We start from the raw sequence: 19,196 nt of genomic DNA, 5'->3' as shown, positions 1-19,196 counted from the left end.
GATGCCTGAGGCACTTCCCTGATGCCGAACAGCACGTAGGGTATCATGAGGTCCCAATCGTGCCCATCCTCGGTTACCACCCGCTTCAGCATCCGTTTTAGGGTCTGGTTGAAGTGCTCCACTAATCCGTCCGTCTGGGGGTGGTAAACCGAGGTGCGGAGTTGTTTCACCTTCAGCAGCTTGCACACGTCAGCCATGAGCCGGGACATAAACGGAGTGCCCTGGTCGGTGAGGATCTTTTTGGGATGCCGACTCAGTGAACAGCAGGAACAGCTCTCGAGCTATGTTCTTGGAGGTGTCTTTCCTCAGTGGCACTGCTTTGAGGTACCGAGTCACATAATCCACTATAACCAGGATGTGCTCATGTCCCCGGGCAGACTTCGGCAGCGGTCCCACCATGATGGGCAGGAGTATGAGGGGGCTGGGGGAAGGTCATCGTGGAGCCATTGTTTGGCAGACTGCGCAGCTCTGGCAATAGCGCCTCACTTCCGTGTCCAGTCCGGGCCAATGGAACTGGTCCCTAATTCATTGGGTGGTGTTCTCAATCCCTAAGTGCCTGGCCATGGGATGTGAGTGGGCCAATTCGAGCACGGTCTCCGTCTTCCAACGCAGCACCACCAAGAGGCGTTTCTCCTCCCCTCGCCTGTGAGCGACACAGTAAAGCAGATTATTTTCCACAATGAAGTGAGGAGAGGGGTGGGGGGTGGGAAGTCATGCCTTGCCGTTGATTACTCTGACCTGGGACCAGCAGTTTCTTAGGCGGTCATCCTCTCATTGTTCCTTGCCAAATGCGCCCCCCTCTGTTATCTGTTGGAAGAGGTCAGAATATATATTAGGAGCAATCACTCTCAACTCACCATCTCGCTCACTGTCAGTGGCCAGCAACACCGGGCGTCTCTGTGATCTTGGACGGGGTCCCCTGCGGCGTTGCCCCCGGCGGCTAGTAGGTTGGACCGCTTGAGCCAACAGCTGCTCGAACTTGGTGTGCATATAAATGGACTCGTTGATTATCAGGTTTAGTCCATACCAGCTTGAGTACATGCTGTCATTAAAGCAAAATGGGGAACAAATACAAAGAAATTCTCAAAATCATAAATTTTTTCATTTAAACTTTTCACTCAAATTGTTATGCTGATAATATAATTTGTATTAAAGTGTGTGTGTGTGTGCTCCCAGTCTTTTTACTTTAGCTGGGAGAACTCAAACAAGCCATTATTTAGCACAGAATAGCCCAACTTTTCAATGTCCTTTGCAAATATTTGGTTGTAAACATTAGCTCAGAGCAATCATTCTCACTGTATGATATGGGTGGACTGAAGTCAGTGTATTGTGTGTTTTGTTTGTGTAGCTCAGATGGGAGTCGGAGAGGGCAAGTCTGTTGGAGAATGGTACGGACCAAACACAGTGGCACAAGTGCTCAAGTGAGTATCATCTTGAAAAAAATGTTGTTTGAAATGCCCACGATGCATAATCATCAACTGTCCAATGTTGTAAAGGGATAATTCACCCCAAAAAGAAAATGCTGTCATCATGTACACACATTCATGTTGTTATAAACCCTTATGGCTTTCTTTCTTCTGAAGAACACAAAAGGAGATGTTTTTGCATGTTTTTTTGGTGAACTATCTCTTTAATACCAACCTGGACCCTTACAAAAAATCTAAACTTTACAGCAAATTTGCTGCTCGTTATTTTCGCATGCAAATGAGCTTTTGATTCGCCGCAAATGTTTGTCAGAAGTAGTGGTGAGCCTTTGGCAACAATGGACAATTTGCTTCAAGTTTGCGGCAAATTTGCCATGAACTCTATTTTCTAAGGGGTCTCATAGAAACACATTACTATACCTACATTTTTGCAAAATTATTTTTGCATGGCTTGTTGTATGTATCGCAGCAGTTTCCTGGTGTTTTGGACACTAGAGGCACTACAACAACAATGACAAGTAAAACGGCAGATTATCAGTTTATAAATACTTATTTTTCGCCACACTTTTACTATAGTGCATGACTTTTGATTTTTGATTTTAACTTTTGTAATACATAGCTTGTTCGATTGCGATCAAATTGCACAGTAGTTCAACTGATAGAGAATTGTACTTGTGATGTCAAGGGCTGGGGAATGAGTCCTGAAGAGCACGTGAGTCAATACATGAGCCGAAAGTCTCATAGAAGTGCCAAAAAATGACACGGTTGCTTCAGCAATTGCGTTTTTCATCTCACATACCTTTATGACACCACTGGTTAGGTTTAGGTTTAAGGTTTAGGGTAGTGTGGTAGGTAGTTTTTGTTGATTTAAAACTCGATAGAGCATTAACATTAAAAACCACATCTGTTAGGGAGAACATTTAACTTGCTTTTAGCACCACACAGTGGACATTTCACTTTAGAACTGCCGCAATACATGTAATGAACCATTTAATATAATTTGCAAAAATGTCACCACAGTCCGGGGATGCCATGCGAGAAGCAGACGTGTGAGACACGAGCTCTGCGAACTTTGCTAGTTTTTTATTATTTTCATGTTATAATCTGTTGAGATTCGATACACCCAGTTACATACTTACTCTTTGAGGTAAACATGGCAAAGAAGTCAAAATCCTCAGACTCTGGAGACATTAAAAGATATTTACGTGTTCAAGCTGAGGCCTCTGACGGGACTGCGAGATGGGGACTCGATTTGGATGGCAGGTCGGTAGATGAAATTCAGCGTCAACTGTTCAACATGTCGGTGATGTTGACGAAGGTTGTTGCTGACTTGGAGGATCTTGCTGTAATACGTCGATCGATTACGGCGATGGAAACAAAATTCTCTGAGTTCTTTTCAAGAGTGACAGAAGTTGAAAAATGAATCGATTATCTTGAGTCACTGGAAAGGGAATTATCCGCTAATCCGCCAGCGTCCAAAACAGATTTGGAATTAATTTCGGAAAAACTCGAATATTTTGAAAATATGAGCCGAAGGAATAACATACGAATTGTTGGAATACCTGAGTATGAAGAGGGCAGAGATATGGTGAAATTCCTGGACGAGCTCTTCCTGAGTCTGCTCGACATAACAGGCCACAAGCTGGAAATCGAGCAAGCTCACAGAGTCCCTGCTCAGAGATCTGCTGAGGGAGACAGGCCCCGATTGATTTTGGCCAAATTTCTGAGATCATCCGATAAAGATCTCGTGTTGCGCCAGGTGAGGAGCAAAGGGAAGCTTTCTTGGAAGAACCATAATATTTTCTTGTTCCCGGACTTTGCGAATTCGACAAGAGAGAAACGCGATCGGTTCAAGGAATGTAAGAAACTCTTACATCAGAAAAAGATCTCGTTTGCTATGATGTTTCCAGCCAAACTGAGAATAGAAACGAAGAATGGTCGCAAAGTATTTACATGTCCAAAACAGGCACTCTCCTTTATAAATACATTGGAGTAAGCCATTTGATGTTTCTTATATTAGTGGATTGACTCGCGGTATAGGTACTCTATTATTTGAGGAAGCTGGGTGCCATTTTTGTTTCTTTTGCACTGGCTCCGCCTAGCGGCTGGAGTTTGTTTTGTGGCATGACTCCAAGAAACTTTTGCATTGACGGAAGATCTTTTTTACACTGAAGTTTCCGGCCAGATCGAGAATGGACACTTTGGATGACCACAAAATATCTACATGCTCACATAAACGACATCTTTTATAAAGTTGACAGGCTGAGTAAGTTATGGTGTATTTTTATTTTTTTATTTATTTTTTTTTTTTTTTGCGGCCTCCAAGTTAGTTTGGCTCTTGATCATCCGAGGCACCGGGATGCCGGTTTTGTTTTTCGTGCTGGCTCCGCCTAGCGGCTGGAGCTTGTTCTGTTGAATATCACTCCTTTGGGCCAGCTGTGGATAAATCTGTTTGTTCTTTGTGCTTATTCCTCCTGCTGGCTGGAGTATGTTTTGTTGAGTATTTTTATGGGATATTGGAATGATTATGTCATCCGCTGAAATCATAACAGCTGGCTCACTGAACAATTGTTTGTCTGTCCGAGGAAACTGAACGGCTTTATATCAGCTGGAGTTTATTTTGTGGAGGAACACACCTTCAAGACGGTTCTGTGAATGAATCTACATGTTTTTTCTGTTTTTCTGCCTGTTGGCTGGGGTCTGTTTTACAAAGTATTTTCTGTTATGTAATTTTGCCTTACAAAAATTTGTATAGAAGCACCGGACTTGAGTAATCCGATGGCAAAGTAGTCGCGGGGGCTCTCGTAGGCGTACATGGACTCTTTGAGTTTTAAGGGATTGACGCCGGTTGGCGCTGTCGTGTGCGGGGTTAATGCGCACGTTTTTCTTTTTTCTGTTTGTTTTGTTCGGGGGGAAGTTCAGGGTTTGATTGTTGCATTAATGGGGAATGTGGTCTGTATAATCTTGTTTTTGACACACAATTTATTTATTTTTATTATATCAATATGTCAAATGTTAATATGAATAAGTTGTCTCTCTCCACATGGAATGTAAATGGGTTGGGGCACCCCATAAAAAGAAGGAAGGTTATTTCTTTTCTTAAGCATAAGAAATATGATATAGTGTTTCTTCAAGAAACACATCTTTCCCCGCAGGAAGCTGAAAAATTTAGGAAGATATGGGGTGGACATGTTTTCTTTAGTGCTGGCTCAAGTAAGAGCAGGGGAGTCATTATATTGATTAATAAACATCTACAATTCAAATTTCTCAAACAGATTAAAGATAAATTAGGAAGAGTCATTATTGTTTTAGCTGAAATTCAGGGGCAAAGGTTGATTTTGGCTAATATTTATGCACCTAACGCTGATGATCAAGGCTTTTTTATAGATCTTGAAGGGATGTTGCAAGCCGCTGGCACAGCTCATGATATAATATTGGGAGGAGACTTTAATCTTTTGATGGACTCAGTCCTTGATCACAGTGAAGCAAAAGTGTGTAAGCCCCCTAGAGCAACACTGACACTCCACAGGATGTGTAAAAATCTTGGTCTTGCAGATATTTGGTGACTTCTGAACCCATCTGGTAGGGACTATAATTTTTTTCATCAGTCCATAAGATTTATTCTAGATTAGATTTATTTTTGATATCTAAGTCCCTCATTTCATCTGTTGCGGATTGCTCAATTGGAAACATTTTAGTCTTGGATCACGCCCTGGTGAGTTTGGAGATGTTGCCACATACGGAGAAAAAGAAATCACATAGTTGGCGCTTTAATGTATCCCTTTTGCAAAATCCTGATTTTCAACAAATGTTAAAGACCAAAATCAATGTTTATATGGAGACCAACTGGTCCTCAGTATCCTCTGTGGGCATGGCTTGGGAGGCACTTAAGGCAGTTCTTAGGGGTCGGATCATACAGTCTGCCTCATTCACCAAAAAATCCAAAGCACGAGAACTTGTGGAGTTGGAAGAGAATATTAAAAGTGCAGAGGCAGAGCTGAAGCGCAGAATGTCATCTGATGGCCTCAGAGAATTGACTAGATTGAAATACAGATATAATGCTATTTTGTCGCGGAAAGTGGAGTTTTGGTTATTCAGGGCAAGACAGTCATACTTTGAGTCAGGGGACAAAGCAAGGAAGCTTTTGGCTAGATATATAAAGCAGAGAGAGTCTTTTTCTACTATTCCCTCAGTGAAATCTGCTGGTGGTGAAATATTTACCTCGGCCACTGATATTAATAATGCTTTTAAAGAATTCTGTATTGATCTTTATAGTTCTACATCTTCGTCTACTGATGAAGATATTAGAAACTTTGTGGAACCATTAAAACTTCCTAAACTGATGACTGAGCAAAGAAATTATCTTGATTCTGAGATAAACTTGGAGGAACTTGACGAGGTAATTAAGGCCTTACCTACAGGCAAAGCTCCGGGGCCAGATGGTTTTGCTGCTGAATTTTTTAGATCTTATGCTACAGAACTGACTCCACTTTTGTTAGAAGTTTATACAGAATCATTAAAGAATGGAGGGCTTCCTCCAGCCATGGCACAGGCCCGGATTAGTCTGATTCTTAAAAAGGACAAAGATCCATGTGTGTGTGGGAGTTGCCGACCAATTTCTCTGATCCAGCTAGATGTGGAAATTTTGTCAGGAATTTTGGATAGTCGTTTAAGTAAGGTTGTGACATCTCTTGTACATGTGGATCGGGTGGGGTTTGTTCGGGGCCGCGGCTCTTCTGAGAACATCGGGCGTTTCATTAGTATCATGTGGTCAGTGGCGAATGATCAATCTCCGGTCGCTGCCATTTCACTTGATGCCGAAAGGGCGTTTGATATGGTAGAATGGGATTATCTTTTTAAGATTTTAGAAATGTATGGGTTCGGGAGTACATTCATTGGTTGGATTAAGTTGCTTTGTGGACACCCTGTTGCAGCGGTGCGGACAAGTGGACTGATTTCAGATTGTTTTGCTCTGGATGGGGGCACTCGGCAGGGTTGCCCTCTTTCCCCATTGTTGTTCTGTCTTGCCCTGGAGCCATTGGCAGCTGCGATGGGAAAGGAGGATGATTTTCCAGGGGTGGAGGCGGGAGGTGTGGCGCATAAGCTTCTGCTTTACGCAGATGATATTTTATTGTTCGTCTCCGACCCCACTGGATCTATGCCTGCCCTCCACAGAATTGTTCATTCCTTTTCCAAGTTCTCAGGATACAAAGTCAATTGGTCTAAATCCGAGGCTTTGGCTCTGACAGCATGCTGCCCAGTGGTGGCTTTCCAGCCGGGCGCCTTTCAGTGGCCCAAACAGGGCATTAAGTATTTGGGTATTTTATTCCCAGCAAATTTGTCTGATTTAGTTGGAGTTGGTTTTGGCCCTTTGATAAAAACGTTTTCGAGCGATGTGGACAGATGAGCTTCATTACATTTATCGATGATTGGGAAGATTAATGTTATTGAAATGAATTGTATTCCAAAGTTCAACTACTTGCTACAGTCTCTCCATGTAGATGTCCCCCTCTTTTATTTTAAGCAATTTGATAGCATAGCGAAGTCCTTCATTTGGAATGGTAAATGTCCCAGACTACATTCCAACAAATTACATAGGCTGATTGACAAAGGTGGGTTAGGCTTACCCAAGATTTTGTTTTATTGTTACGCATTCGGTCTCAGGCATTTGGCTCATTGGTCGCTTCCACCTGAAAGAGCCCCTCCCTGGTTTTCTATTGAACAGGAAGTCCTTGCCCCTATTTCACCATTGCAAAGTCTTTCTATTAAACTAACCGGAGAAGTTAAGTCACACCCCGTTATTTCACATTTGCGCATGATTTGGACAAGAGTGGCCAGAGTATTTAATTCAGATGTTTATTTAAATGTTGCCTCAAGCATATGGCTGAACCCAAAATTATGTATCAATAAGTCCCCTTTCTGTTGGTCAGAGTGGATTGTGAGAGGGGTTGTTACACTCGGCGACCTGTATGAGAGTGGAGTGTTGAGATCTTTTGAGAATCTGGGTCATCATTTTGGGATTCCCAGATCTCAGTTTTATAGGTATTTACAGCTGCGCCACATGCTCTGTACTATTTTTGGGAGTAGCACACACCCCCCTAAAGCAGCAGATGCTTTGGGAGAGGTGATTACTGCTTTTGGAAAAGGTCATGAGGCATCAGTGTATTACTCCCTGCTGGTTCGGAGTCTGGGGGATGGAGCTTTAGCTTCTATCAAGAGATTATGGGAAAAAGATTTGAATTTAGTATTGGAGGAAGAAGTGTGGACTAGGACTCTAAAAAATGTCAAGTCTGCATCTAGAGATGCAAGGGTTCGCCTTATGCAATTTAAGATTCTACATAGATTTTACTGGACCCCCTCTAGATTATATAGGCTTGGTCTTAAAGGCACACCCAACTGCTGGTGTTGTCAGTCAGAAGTTGGAGACACAACTCATGCCTTTTGGGAGTGTGTTAAGATTCAAGATTTTTGGATGAAGGTGCAGAGCTATTTGTTTGATGTTTTGGGCACTCAAGTTTTGCTTTGCCCCAGACTTTGTATTTTGGGTGACAGAGCTGTCATAAATTTGGGGGACACATTTATAACAAATTGGGTTTTAAAAAGTGTTATGATTGGCAGACAAGTCATTATAAGGGGTTGGAAGTCCGACAGAGCACCATCATTTCTAGAGTGGTATACAGAGATGGGGAGGGTGGCAGCGTTTGAAGAAGGGGTATCTAGAGGATTGGGTAATTTAGACTCGTTTATGGAAAAATGGGGCAAATATTTGGCATTTTTGGAGGGCTCTCGGAGAGGGACAGTGGAGAGAGAAATGTAGAATTTATGTGTGTGAATAATTATATTTTAATAATTATTTAATTTTTTAATATTTGTTTTTGTGTGTCTATAATTATGTGGGACCACTGGGATTTTATTTTGGGTAGGATTGGGGGGGGAGGTAGTAATAGAGGGGGTTAAGTATTGATTCTGTTTGTATATGTTTTGCTTGTATGTGTTAATATAGAAATCAATAACAAATGTTAATAGGAAAAAAAAAAAAGAAAAGAAAATGTCACCACAGTCACATAATTTTCATGAAATCAGGCTGTTCAATATTTAATGTCACTTTGCCTGCAGGAAACTTGCCCTGTTTGATGATTGGAATTCTTTGGCTGTATATGTGTCAATGGACAACACGGTTGTAATTGAGGACATAAGTAAGTGTTTTTCTCTAAATAGAGTTTTGAAAGTAAGCCTTTATATGACTAATTATCAACCTTAATTAAATCTTTCATCTTTATTTCCTCACCTACTTCCTCTCTATCAGAGAAACAGTGTCAGCAGCCAGGCCAGGGGAGCAGACCCAGGGCAGGCCCCTGTGGCTGGGGTGACATCTCTATGTCCGGCCAGAGCTGTTCAGAGGGTCAGGAAAGGGCCCCTAACCCTCCTGCACAAGGGCCCCTGGACTGGAGGCCCCTGCTACTGGTCATTCCTCTCCGTATGGGCATCAACACCATCAACCCTATCTATATCCAGGCCCTAAAAGTACGACACTTATCTGTTTCTGTTGTTCAACAGAACAAGTGAGATAAGCAATCTTGATGGAAAAATAGGATGTTGATTCCTCAATAAATTACTCTTATGAGCCGGTTCTTTTGAATCTATACCGCGAAACACAGAGTGCATCCAGTGCAGTTCGATTCCTGAATGAATGACTCTTATGAGCCGGTTCTTTTGAATTTAAAGCGTGAAACACAGAGTGCGTCCAGTGCAGTTCGATTCCTCAACTAATGACTCTTATGAGCCGGTTCTTTTGAATCTAAAGTGTGAAACACAGAGTGCGTCCAGTGCAGTTCGATTCCTCAACTAATGACTCTTATGAGCCGGTTCTTTTGAATCTAAAGCGTGAAACACAGAGTGTGTCCAGTGCAGTTCGATTCCTGAATGAATGACTCTTATGAGCCGGTTCTTTTGAATCTACAGCGCGAAACACACAGCGACCTGTGTTGTTCGATTACTGAATGAATGACTCGCTCAACTGTGGCTCTTTGAAACTTTCAAAACATAACTCTGTTTGTTTGAGCATCCTGATCAGAAGGCAGTGGCAGACAGTTCATATACACACATTTCTTACACATAACTTCTTTCCCCAGGAGTGTTTTATGATGCCTCAGTCATGTGGTGTTTTAGGAGGAAAGCCCAACCTGGCCTATTATTTTATTGGATTTATAGGTAAGTTCTTAATCCCGATTCACACATTTTTGTTGTCTTAGAAAAATGTTGGAAATTGGAAAAGATTTAGTTTATCGTAGGGTAAAATTGTTCACTAGTCCATGTTCGCGTAGTGTGAGCTGAAGGCTGATAAACTGCTGTTGCGATGAACCTTTGACCAAATAAATAAAAAAATTAAAAATATTAAAGAAATCGTTCACCCAAAAATGTCAATTCTGTCATCATTTACTCACCATGTCGTTCCAAAGCCATATGACTTTCTGTCTTCTGTGAAACACAAAAGAGAAGTTTTTAAGAATGTTCATGCTGCTCTTATCCATACAGTGAAAGTGGATGGGGACCAAGGGGTGTCAAGGACAAAAAAGGACGTAAAGCAATATAAAACCACCATAAAAGCAGTCCGTATGATCCGTTTATATTCAAAAACTTCTGAAGGCATATGATTGCTTTGTGTGAGGAACAGACGTTATTAACTGAAGTCATTATTAACCGAAAATCTTGCCTAACAGTTGTGGTCACCATTTACTTTCATTGTATGGAAATGAGAACATGAGGGTGAGTAAATAATCAACAAGAGCCTTTCTGTTGGATAATTTGGAAATGAATGTTGTTGTTTACACATTGTAATGTTTGCTTTTCTGAATGAATGACAGCTGCTTTTGACTGTTTTTCTTGGTCAGATGATGAGTTGATTTATCTGGACCCTCACACCACTCAGCAGGCAGTGGAGTGTGACTCAGGCAGTGCGGTGGATGATGGGAGTTATCACTGTCACAGAACTCCTCACCGCATGAAAATCACAAGCCTGGACCCTTCTGTCGCACTGGTGAGCCCTCAAACCATGTCAATGTGTTTAGGATATGTGTGTGCGCATTTCCCCTCAGCCTACATTTACTATCTATCTATCCATCCATCCATCCATCCATCTATATATATATATATATATATAAATATAAAAATGGGTGTTTCTTCAACTTCAGGCACTTTTAGCACTGTAGATTTCAAGAAAGTAAAGTCTCTCAAATTCTCACATGTTGATTTAATTTGTCTACTAACAATGTCCAACAGTGTATGTACATGCATCACAGGAGATTTTTGTCACTTTTTTTGTCATTGGAAATTTTTTGCAGTGTCATATCCAGCACATTTCATATTCTGTATTGTGTTCAATAGTATTCTGTGGTGGAAATGATGCTGATGGAAATTACATTTTTAACGTTTTTGAGACAAAATAGCCGACTCCTTTGCTAACATTTTGTGTATCATAAATACACACACTTAAATAATATTTTCACACTTTGGAAAATATTATAACTCTAACCCTATCCTAACCCCTGTCACTTTTATGAACTTGGTTAACAAGTATACCAACTTTTGAAAAAATTTAATTAGGGGCAAAATTGTTTGGTGTGGTGGAAATGACATACATTTTTGAAAAATTGATAGAAATAATTTTAACAAACCATATAAATATTGAAATGGTTTGTTTTACACTTTGTTTTGATTAAACGTAATAATTTGTATTATTATAAATGGTTTTCATAGTTTAAATGTCTCCTTGGCAACGCGCTCAACAAGCCACGTGATAAGATGCGTGGGTTGACGGTCTCAGACGCAGAGGCAACTGGGATTCGTCCTCTGCCACCTGGATTTAGGCAAATCACTACGCAACCACGAGGACTTAAAAGCGCATTGGGAATTGAGCATTACAAATTGGGGGAAAAAAGGGGAAAAATCCCAGCTTAATATGCAGACAACTGTAAGTGAGCCATTCATAGGTTTATTTTCTCGGAAACTGTAAACACTGTGTCTCTGTGGCGCTATGAAAATTTATTTTGACTGACGCGCCCCAACAATGTTACTCAACCAATGGCGTCTATCTCTTTGTTTGACCAACGGCAGACAGGGGTGTATTCAGAAAGCTGTTTTGTAAACAAATTTTTATTTTTGCAATTCCGTTTGGTGATGCTAGTGTTGCAGAAAATACATACCGGCACTTCAGCTTTAACCTCGAGTGACCCCGGTTACACATATGTGGACATTGTATTTTGGCTTTGTTATACGCAACACATAATTTAAATTAATTTAAACTGACTGATCTCAGTTCAGAAGACTCTGTGCTGTCAGTAAAGGGTTAAAGTTTCGACGCACGGAGTCATGTGTCAAAAAAAAACATGGCGTCGATCACAGCAGAGTTTGTCTTTGGGAGAAATGCCAACAAAACTGCATCTGGTTACCTAAATAAAGTTGCACTATGTAAAAATGAATAAATTGCCATTATTGACTGAGCACATAAACAATCAGTGTTCAAAACAATGTTCTTATTTTAACCCAAATCACTACGGTAAGCCTATAAAAATGATTTGTATTTGTATTTTTATTGTGTTGGGTTCGATTTGGCACGAAATTGCTATATATGACTTCTGAAATTTACTTCTTTTAATTGTTATATTGCATATTTAAGCATATTATTTTTACGTTTAATGAAGTACATTTTATCCCCATCATTATTGAATCCTCGTTTTATGTTTTTAGTTTACGGTGTTATTGTGTGCATTGCATAGACATGCTATTGTAGAAACTGAGGCTGGACAATATAGTATAAAAATAAGTCTTCTATTGAACTCGTATCAGCCATATCACGAGTTTCACCTCTTAAATTGAAAATTGTAGTACAAACACATGAATAATCATATTAAGATCTTCTGGTGGTGGCTGAGTAAAGTCCCCTGTTCTCTATTTAAAAGTGCTTTGAGTGTAGTGTCAGAAAAGTGATTTAAGTGTAAAATTCATTCAAATATGTAAATAAGAGTGTTGTTTACCTTCATCAAAACAAGTAATATTTCCGTTTCACATTATGACTCTGGCTCCAGTCATGATAACACACAGGCGATGTCCAGGTAAGCTCAAATTGGGAGATTCATCCGCCAGAAGAGCAGTGCCAGAACACGACTGACGTAATGTATTCTTCCGCAAACTGCTTGCAATTTTAAATTTCAACCACAGATATTGCATGCGAGCACAAAGTTGCATAGTGCAGCTTTAAGGTTTTACATTGAAACCTGTTTGAGTCAGAAGTCTGATTTATAATTTTGAGTCTCTTGTTTCATCTGATGTGCCGTTTTACACTGCTAAACACAATGTACACTTATAAACCCTTTCCCACGGCAGGTACTAAAGCCCGTTTTAGGTACTTTTCTTCGCATTTGCACCTAATAGGCCCTTTCCCACCTATAGTCCTGGTACTTTTCCTTTAGCAACTTTTAGATGAGGACTCGTATGAGGAATGGGACACCTGAGGAGACTTTCCCCCATTGCATTCGCATTCACATTGTAACCACTGTAGTGACGTCATCTAATATCGACCATTTTTCTTCTGACATGGTTGGAACGTGCGATTCAATATCAGCAATACCGAAATCAACAACACCGGTGGAGGATGCCGGGATCGGAGTTACACTTTTGTTTTTACTGTTTTACATGAGCTTTGGCTGCATCTGAAAATGTAGGCAGGGCCGTGACCACAGTATACTTTGAGGGGGACAAGTTCCCCCCCAATTATCTGATATGGCCAGACTGTCCCCCTCAATAATTGATATTCTTGTTGCTGTTCTGCTGCAGTCCATTATGCACCACTGTCTAATTGTCATTAAGTTGTTGCAGGAATAACATAATGGTTTAAAAAAGTTTAATTTTTACCACGCTCAGTAGTCTAACACCGCTCGTCACTGTCATCTGAGATAGCCAAACAAATCGATGTAGGCAGGACTCAAGTTTAAGACGCTAAGCAGGAACCTTGCGGATTATCCCAACGCCGCACATCAGCAAGCAGTTCAGGTTAAGAGTGTTTGTGTCATGTGAGATGTATGTATCTAAATAAGCATGCAATATTTGACCACTGTTTTATGATTGAAATGTTGTACCGACTGACATTAATTTCCAAGGGTGCAAACTATTCACCATTTGGCGTTTGCACTTCAGCTTTAACCTCGAGTGACCCCGGTTACACATATTAATTCAGTTGGGATTCAGCAAACTATTCACCATTTGGCGTTTGTTTTGAATTTAAAATATGTCATGTACAGTACATGATTTGTATGTCATTCATACAGTTTACATACACTTAGGTTGAAGTCATTAAAACAAATTTTTTAACCACTCCACAGATTTAATATTAGCAAACTATAGTTTTGGCAAGTCGTCTAGGACATCTACTTTGTGCATGAGTAATGTTTCCAACAGTTGTTAACAGAAAGGTTTTTCACTTTTAATTGACTATATCACAATTCTAGTGGGTTAGAAGTTTACATACACTAAGTGAACTGTGCCTTTAAGCAGCTTGGAAAATTCCAGAAAATTATGTCAAGACTTTAGACAGTTAGCCAATTAGCTTCTGCTAGGAGGTGTACTGAACTGGAGGTGTACCTCTGGATGTATTTTAAGGCCTACATTCAAACTCAGTGCCTCTTTGCTTGACATCATGGCTAAATCAAAAGAAATCAGCCAAGACCTCAGAAAAAAAAAAATGTGGACCTCCACGAGTCTGGTTCATCCTTGGGAGCAATTTCCAAATGCCTGAAGGTACCACATTCATCTGCACAAACAATAGTACACAAGTATAAACACCATGGGATCACGCAGCCATCATACCACTCAGGAAGGAGACACATTCTGTCTCTAGAGATGAACGTAGTTTGGTGCGAAAAGTGCAAATCAATCTCAGAACAACAGCAAGGACCTTGTGAAGATGCTGGAGGAAACAGGTAGACAAGTATCTATATCCACAGTAAAACAAGTTCTATATTGACATAACTTGAAAGGCTGCTCAGCAAGGAAGAATCTACTGCTCCAAAACCACCATAAAAAAGGCAGACTACAGTTTGCAAGTGCACATGTGGACAAAGATCTTACTTTTTGGAGAAATGTCCTCTGATCTGATGAAACAAACAAAAATTTAACTGTTTGGCCATAATGACCATCGTTATGTTTGGAGAAAAAAGGGAGACCATTCCAACCGTGAAGCATGGGGGTGGCAGCATCATGTTGTGGGGGTGCTTTGCTGCAGGAGGGACTGGTGCACTTCACAAAATAGATGGCATCATGAGGAAGGGAAATTATGTGGATATACTGAAGCAACATCTCTAGACATCAGCCAGGAAGTTAAAGCTCGGTCGCAAATGGGTCTTCCAAATGGACAATGACCCCAAGAATACCTCCAAAGTTGTGGCAAAATGGCTTAATGACAACAAAGTCAAGGTATTGGAGTGGCCATCACAAAGCCTTGACCTCAATCTGTTAGAAAATTTGTGGGCAGAACTGAAATAGCGTGTGCGAGCAAGGAGGCCTACAAATCTGACTCAGTTACACTCAGTTCTGTCTGGAGGAATGGGCCAAAATTCCAGCAATTTATTGTGAGAAGCTTGTGGAAGGCTACCCAAAACATTTGAACCAAGTTAAACAATTTAAAGGCAATGCTACCAAATACTAGCAAAGTGTATGTAAACTTCTGACCCACTGGGAATATGATGAAAGTAATAAAAGCTGAAATAAATCATTCTCTCTACTGTTATTCTGACATTTCACAATCTTTTTTTTTTTTTCTCCCCAATTTGGAATGCCCAATTCCCAAGTTTTATGGTATTTTTATAATGATTTTTTTTCTCTTTGGACCTTGACAGCAGTGGTCAATATGAACTGTTTTTGTATGGAAAAGAGCAGCTTTAGGATTCTTGAAGAAAATATTGTGTTAAGATTCTACTGGGAGGAAAAAACAATGAGGGACAATTTGAGGGCAGTAAATAATTCTGAGTGTTTTCTTTTTGCTAGCCAGCTGACACAGTCATGTCATTTTACAGATACAACAATGATGAAAAGAAATTCAAATTATATTCATCTTTTCTTTGAGACAGCAAGAAAAGATGACAGAAACAGGTGAATTGCTATGAATGCAGACACAGTGTTTGTCTTGTGCTGTGTGAACTTACATGAAAATACATGTATCTTTTAAAACCAAAAATTATACAATTTTGGGCCTGTATCACATTTCAAGCCTTTATTCAGAAAAGTATTGCATTTAGTGCCTTTACTAAAGGACCAAATATTAAAGGACACCCATGACCCCCCCCCCCACCCCAAAATGGTTTGGTCCCCCCCCAATATTCAAGAAATGGTTATGGCCTTGAACGTAGGCAGCTGCCTAATTAGTTAATGGTTTAAACGTCAGTGTTTTTGGATGAATGGAACTCTAAAGGAAACTGGTCTCTGAACAGTTGCTATTGAATTTGGCATTCCAACCAAGTCAGAAAAAAATAATTGATACTAGATGACATCACTACAGTGGTAACTATGTGAATGCGAATGCATCAGGGGAAAAGTCTCCTTGGGTGTTCTGTTCCTTGTAAGAGTTCTCATCTAGAAATTTACTAAAGGAAAAGTACCATGACTGTAGGGGGGAAAGGGCCTCGAGTAATTTAGCAAATGTTTTCCTATATTCACAGTGCATTCACATTGAGAATCAATGAGTTCATCCAAAAGCTGAAAAATGTTGCATTCAGAGGCTTTATATGGAGTTAGGATAAAAATACTGTGCATTTCGAACTGTTCTGAGACCAGTGCAGACAGACAGCACACTGGAGGTTAAGTCATTCACTAAATAGGAAGCAAGGGAGCATCCTGTTTCAGGCTGTAGATGATGTTTGGAACACTAAACATGTTTGGCAGACATGGGACAATGAAAATCAGTACATAGATTCAGAATTTAATAATGTATAATTTAATTTTAACATGGTTGGCAGTGATTGGATGACGCTGGACATTACTTTGAATCAGAATTATTTATTCAGCTTTATAGGAATATATAGCTGTAATGTCTGTAATGTCTCAAAAACATGAATAACCAACACTCCTGGACACATAATACATTTTATGAGACTTTTAATGAGACCTTCATATAACAAATTAGTTTGTTTCAATAAAATTCCACCCCTGGAACATGAAAGTGCCAGAAGTTGAAGAAACACCCACATTCAATATATATATATATATATATATATATATATACACACACACACACACACACACTCACTAAGCACTTTATTAGGAACACTAATAAAGTTCCCGACGTGGTCCTCTGCTGTTGTAGCCTATCCGCCTCAAGGTTCGACGTGTTTTGCATTCTGAGATGCTAATCTGCTAGAGAGTGGTTATCTGAGTTACCATAGACTTTGTCAGTTTTAACCAGTCTGGCCATTCTCTGTTGACCTCTCTCATCAACAAGGCATTTCCATCTGCAGAACTGCTGCTCACTGGATGTTTTTTGTTTTTGGCACCATTCTGAGTAAATTCTAAGACTGTTGTGTGTGAAAATCCCAGGAGATCAGCAGTTACAGAAATACTCAAACCATCCCATCTGGCACCAACAGTCATGCCACGGTCTAAATCACTGAGATCACATTTTTCCCCATTCTGATGGTTGATGTGAACATTAACTGAAGCTCCTGACCTGTATCTGCAGGATTTTATACATTGCACAGCTGCCACACGATTGGCTGATTAGATAATCACATGAATAAATAGGTGTACAGATGTACCTAATAAAGAGCTCAGTGAGTGTATATATTAATTATAATGAGAGCGAGATATAACATCACTTATCAACTAAAAAATTAGAGAATTAGCCAAACATTTTCAGTAACAGGTGTTGAAATGTATCTAGTTTAGGTTTCATTGTTTTGAAATGGAAATCACAGTGTCCGTAAACGTGCGTGTTTGTTTGTAGGGTTTTTTCTGTAAGAGTGAGGAGGACTTTGACAGTTGGTGTGACCTGGTTCAACAGGTATGACTGTCACATACTGTTCCTGTCAGTTGTCCACACTTACAACCTGTCAATAACATGTCAGGCTCATATTTCACCCCAAAATAACAAGATTATATTGAAATCTATAGAAGAAAATGAAGTCATGTTATTTGTCTGTGATTTCAAGGAGCTTCTAAAGAAAAGAAACTTGCGGATGTTCGAGCTGGTAGAGAAACATCCCTCTCACTGGCCTCCGTTTGTTCCCCCCACCAAACCGGAGGTGCAGACCACTGGAGCAGGTATTGCTGAGTAACACTGCCAGAGCACTATGGCATTATGCATTAGTATTTTGTCTACTGATTATCCTCTCATAGCATTTTTTCTCGTTGAATATCCTGTGTCACTCTGAAGTACAGCATATTACGGTATTAAAATGAGTTGCAAATGCCATTTCATGTTGACTTTAAGAGACGTGGATGTGCTAGATAATTTGTGTTTGATGACCTAATGATCATTACTAACCTCTGCACTTACCTTCTAGAGTTCATTGAGTCCCCAGACAAGCTATTTGAGTCAGAGGAAGAGTTTGAGATCCTAAATGTGTGATCTCCACCCACTCGGCTCAATCAACCAACGAGAGTCCAGGATGAGGAGGCGTCAGGAGCGTTCCTCTGCTCCACACTGCACAAGTGCCTCGGATCAACACCAAGCACAACACGGTGACAATAAGCAAAAATAAGCAAAGGATAGCAACACCACAACGCATAAAACGATAGCCAGGCCAAGACTGTCTAAATGAGCTTGTGCTGTGCTTTTAACTGTAACAGGAATAAACCAAGCCAAGGATCCCTGTAGCAGCTTGTGATGTTTAGCCTCATTCAGAAGTCATTTAAGAGACTTGTGTTTTTAATTATTAAAAAAAACAGAGGACTGTCGAGTTGCATGTACTTTATCATACTGTATCATGGAGCAGTGAAGACCTGCATGAGGACGATTTCTTCACAACCTCAACACTCTCTACCTCCTGATCGCAGGAGATGGCGAATATGCAGACATCTTTTATTCAGTGTTATTCAAGGAAAAAATTGACAACCTTATTGGTTTAAAAAGTGCCTCTCTCTCTTTGACATATTTATGTATCTGTCTGGTAAGGGTGATGTTTTCTTTCCTTTTTACCATGTAATAATTATTTCACCCTCCCCTGCACACATGTAAATATGGCTTCAAATTAAGATATTTAAATATGTTTAGCAAGTTTTGGATTTCTTCTGTCACTTTTTTAAAAGAATAAATAGTGAAGCAACCTGAGTATCCTGTGTTCATTTCATTATGTGTTACTAGTATTCCTTTTATGTCTTTGTATCTATGTAAATGACAAATCTGAACAAGAATCTTGACTGGCCGATGTAAGAAATAAGAAAAAACATTTAATACCATTTAAAATTTGTTAATATTGTTGTGTATATAAATGTATATACAGTATATATACACTGGCGGCCAAAAGTTTGGAATAATGTACAAATTTTGCTCTTATGGAAAGAAATTGGTACTTCAACTGATCACAATGTATAATCAGGACATTAATAACGTGAAAAATTACTATTACAATTTGAATAAAATGTTCAGAACTTCTTAAACTATTTCAAAGAGTTCTCATCAAAAAATCCTCCATGTGCAGCAATAACAGCTTTACAGATCCTTGACATTCTAGCTGTCAGTTTGTCCACATACTCAGGTGACATAAATTCAATGAAGCTGTCAGCTGA

General features: G+C 40.0%; 1 protein-coding gene across 1 annotated transcript in view; it reads left to right on the top strand.

The window, feature by feature from the left end:
* Positions 1 to 18,738, top strand: part of LOC127429354 (cysteine protease ATG4A-like) — a 30,194-nt gene extending 11,456 nt beyond the window's left edge. The window contains exons 6-13 of the mRNA XM_051678336.1: positions 1,349 to 1,421; positions 8,541 to 8,620; positions 8,731 to 8,948; positions 9,557 to 9,635; positions 10,316 to 10,461; positions 17,413 to 17,469; positions 17,618 to 17,729; positions 17,972 to 18,738. Coding sequence (XP_051534296.1) covers positions 1,349 to 1,421; positions 8,541 to 8,620; positions 8,731 to 8,948; positions 9,557 to 9,635; positions 10,316 to 10,461; positions 17,413 to 17,469; positions 17,618 to 17,729; positions 17,972 to 18,036 — 830 coding nt within the window. The 3' untranslated portion in view covers positions 18,037 to 18,738. The remainder of the gene's footprint in view (positions 1 to 1,348; positions 1,422 to 8,540; positions 8,621 to 8,730; positions 8,949 to 9,556; positions 9,636 to 10,315; positions 10,462 to 17,412; positions 17,470 to 17,617; positions 17,730 to 17,971) is intronic.
* The last annotated feature ends 458 nt before the right edge of the window (positions 18,739 to 19,196 follow it).

This window comes from Myxocyprinus asiaticus, chromosome 38, assembly GCF_019703515.2.
Source record: "Myxocyprinus asiaticus isolate MX2 ecotype Aquarium Trade chromosome 38, UBuf_Myxa_2, whole genome shotgun sequence".
NCBI lineage: Eukaryota > Metazoa > Chordata > Actinopteri > Cypriniformes > Catostomidae > Myxocyprinus > Myxocyprinus asiaticus.
This window is presented reverse-complemented; position numbering and strand designations above follow the sequence as displayed.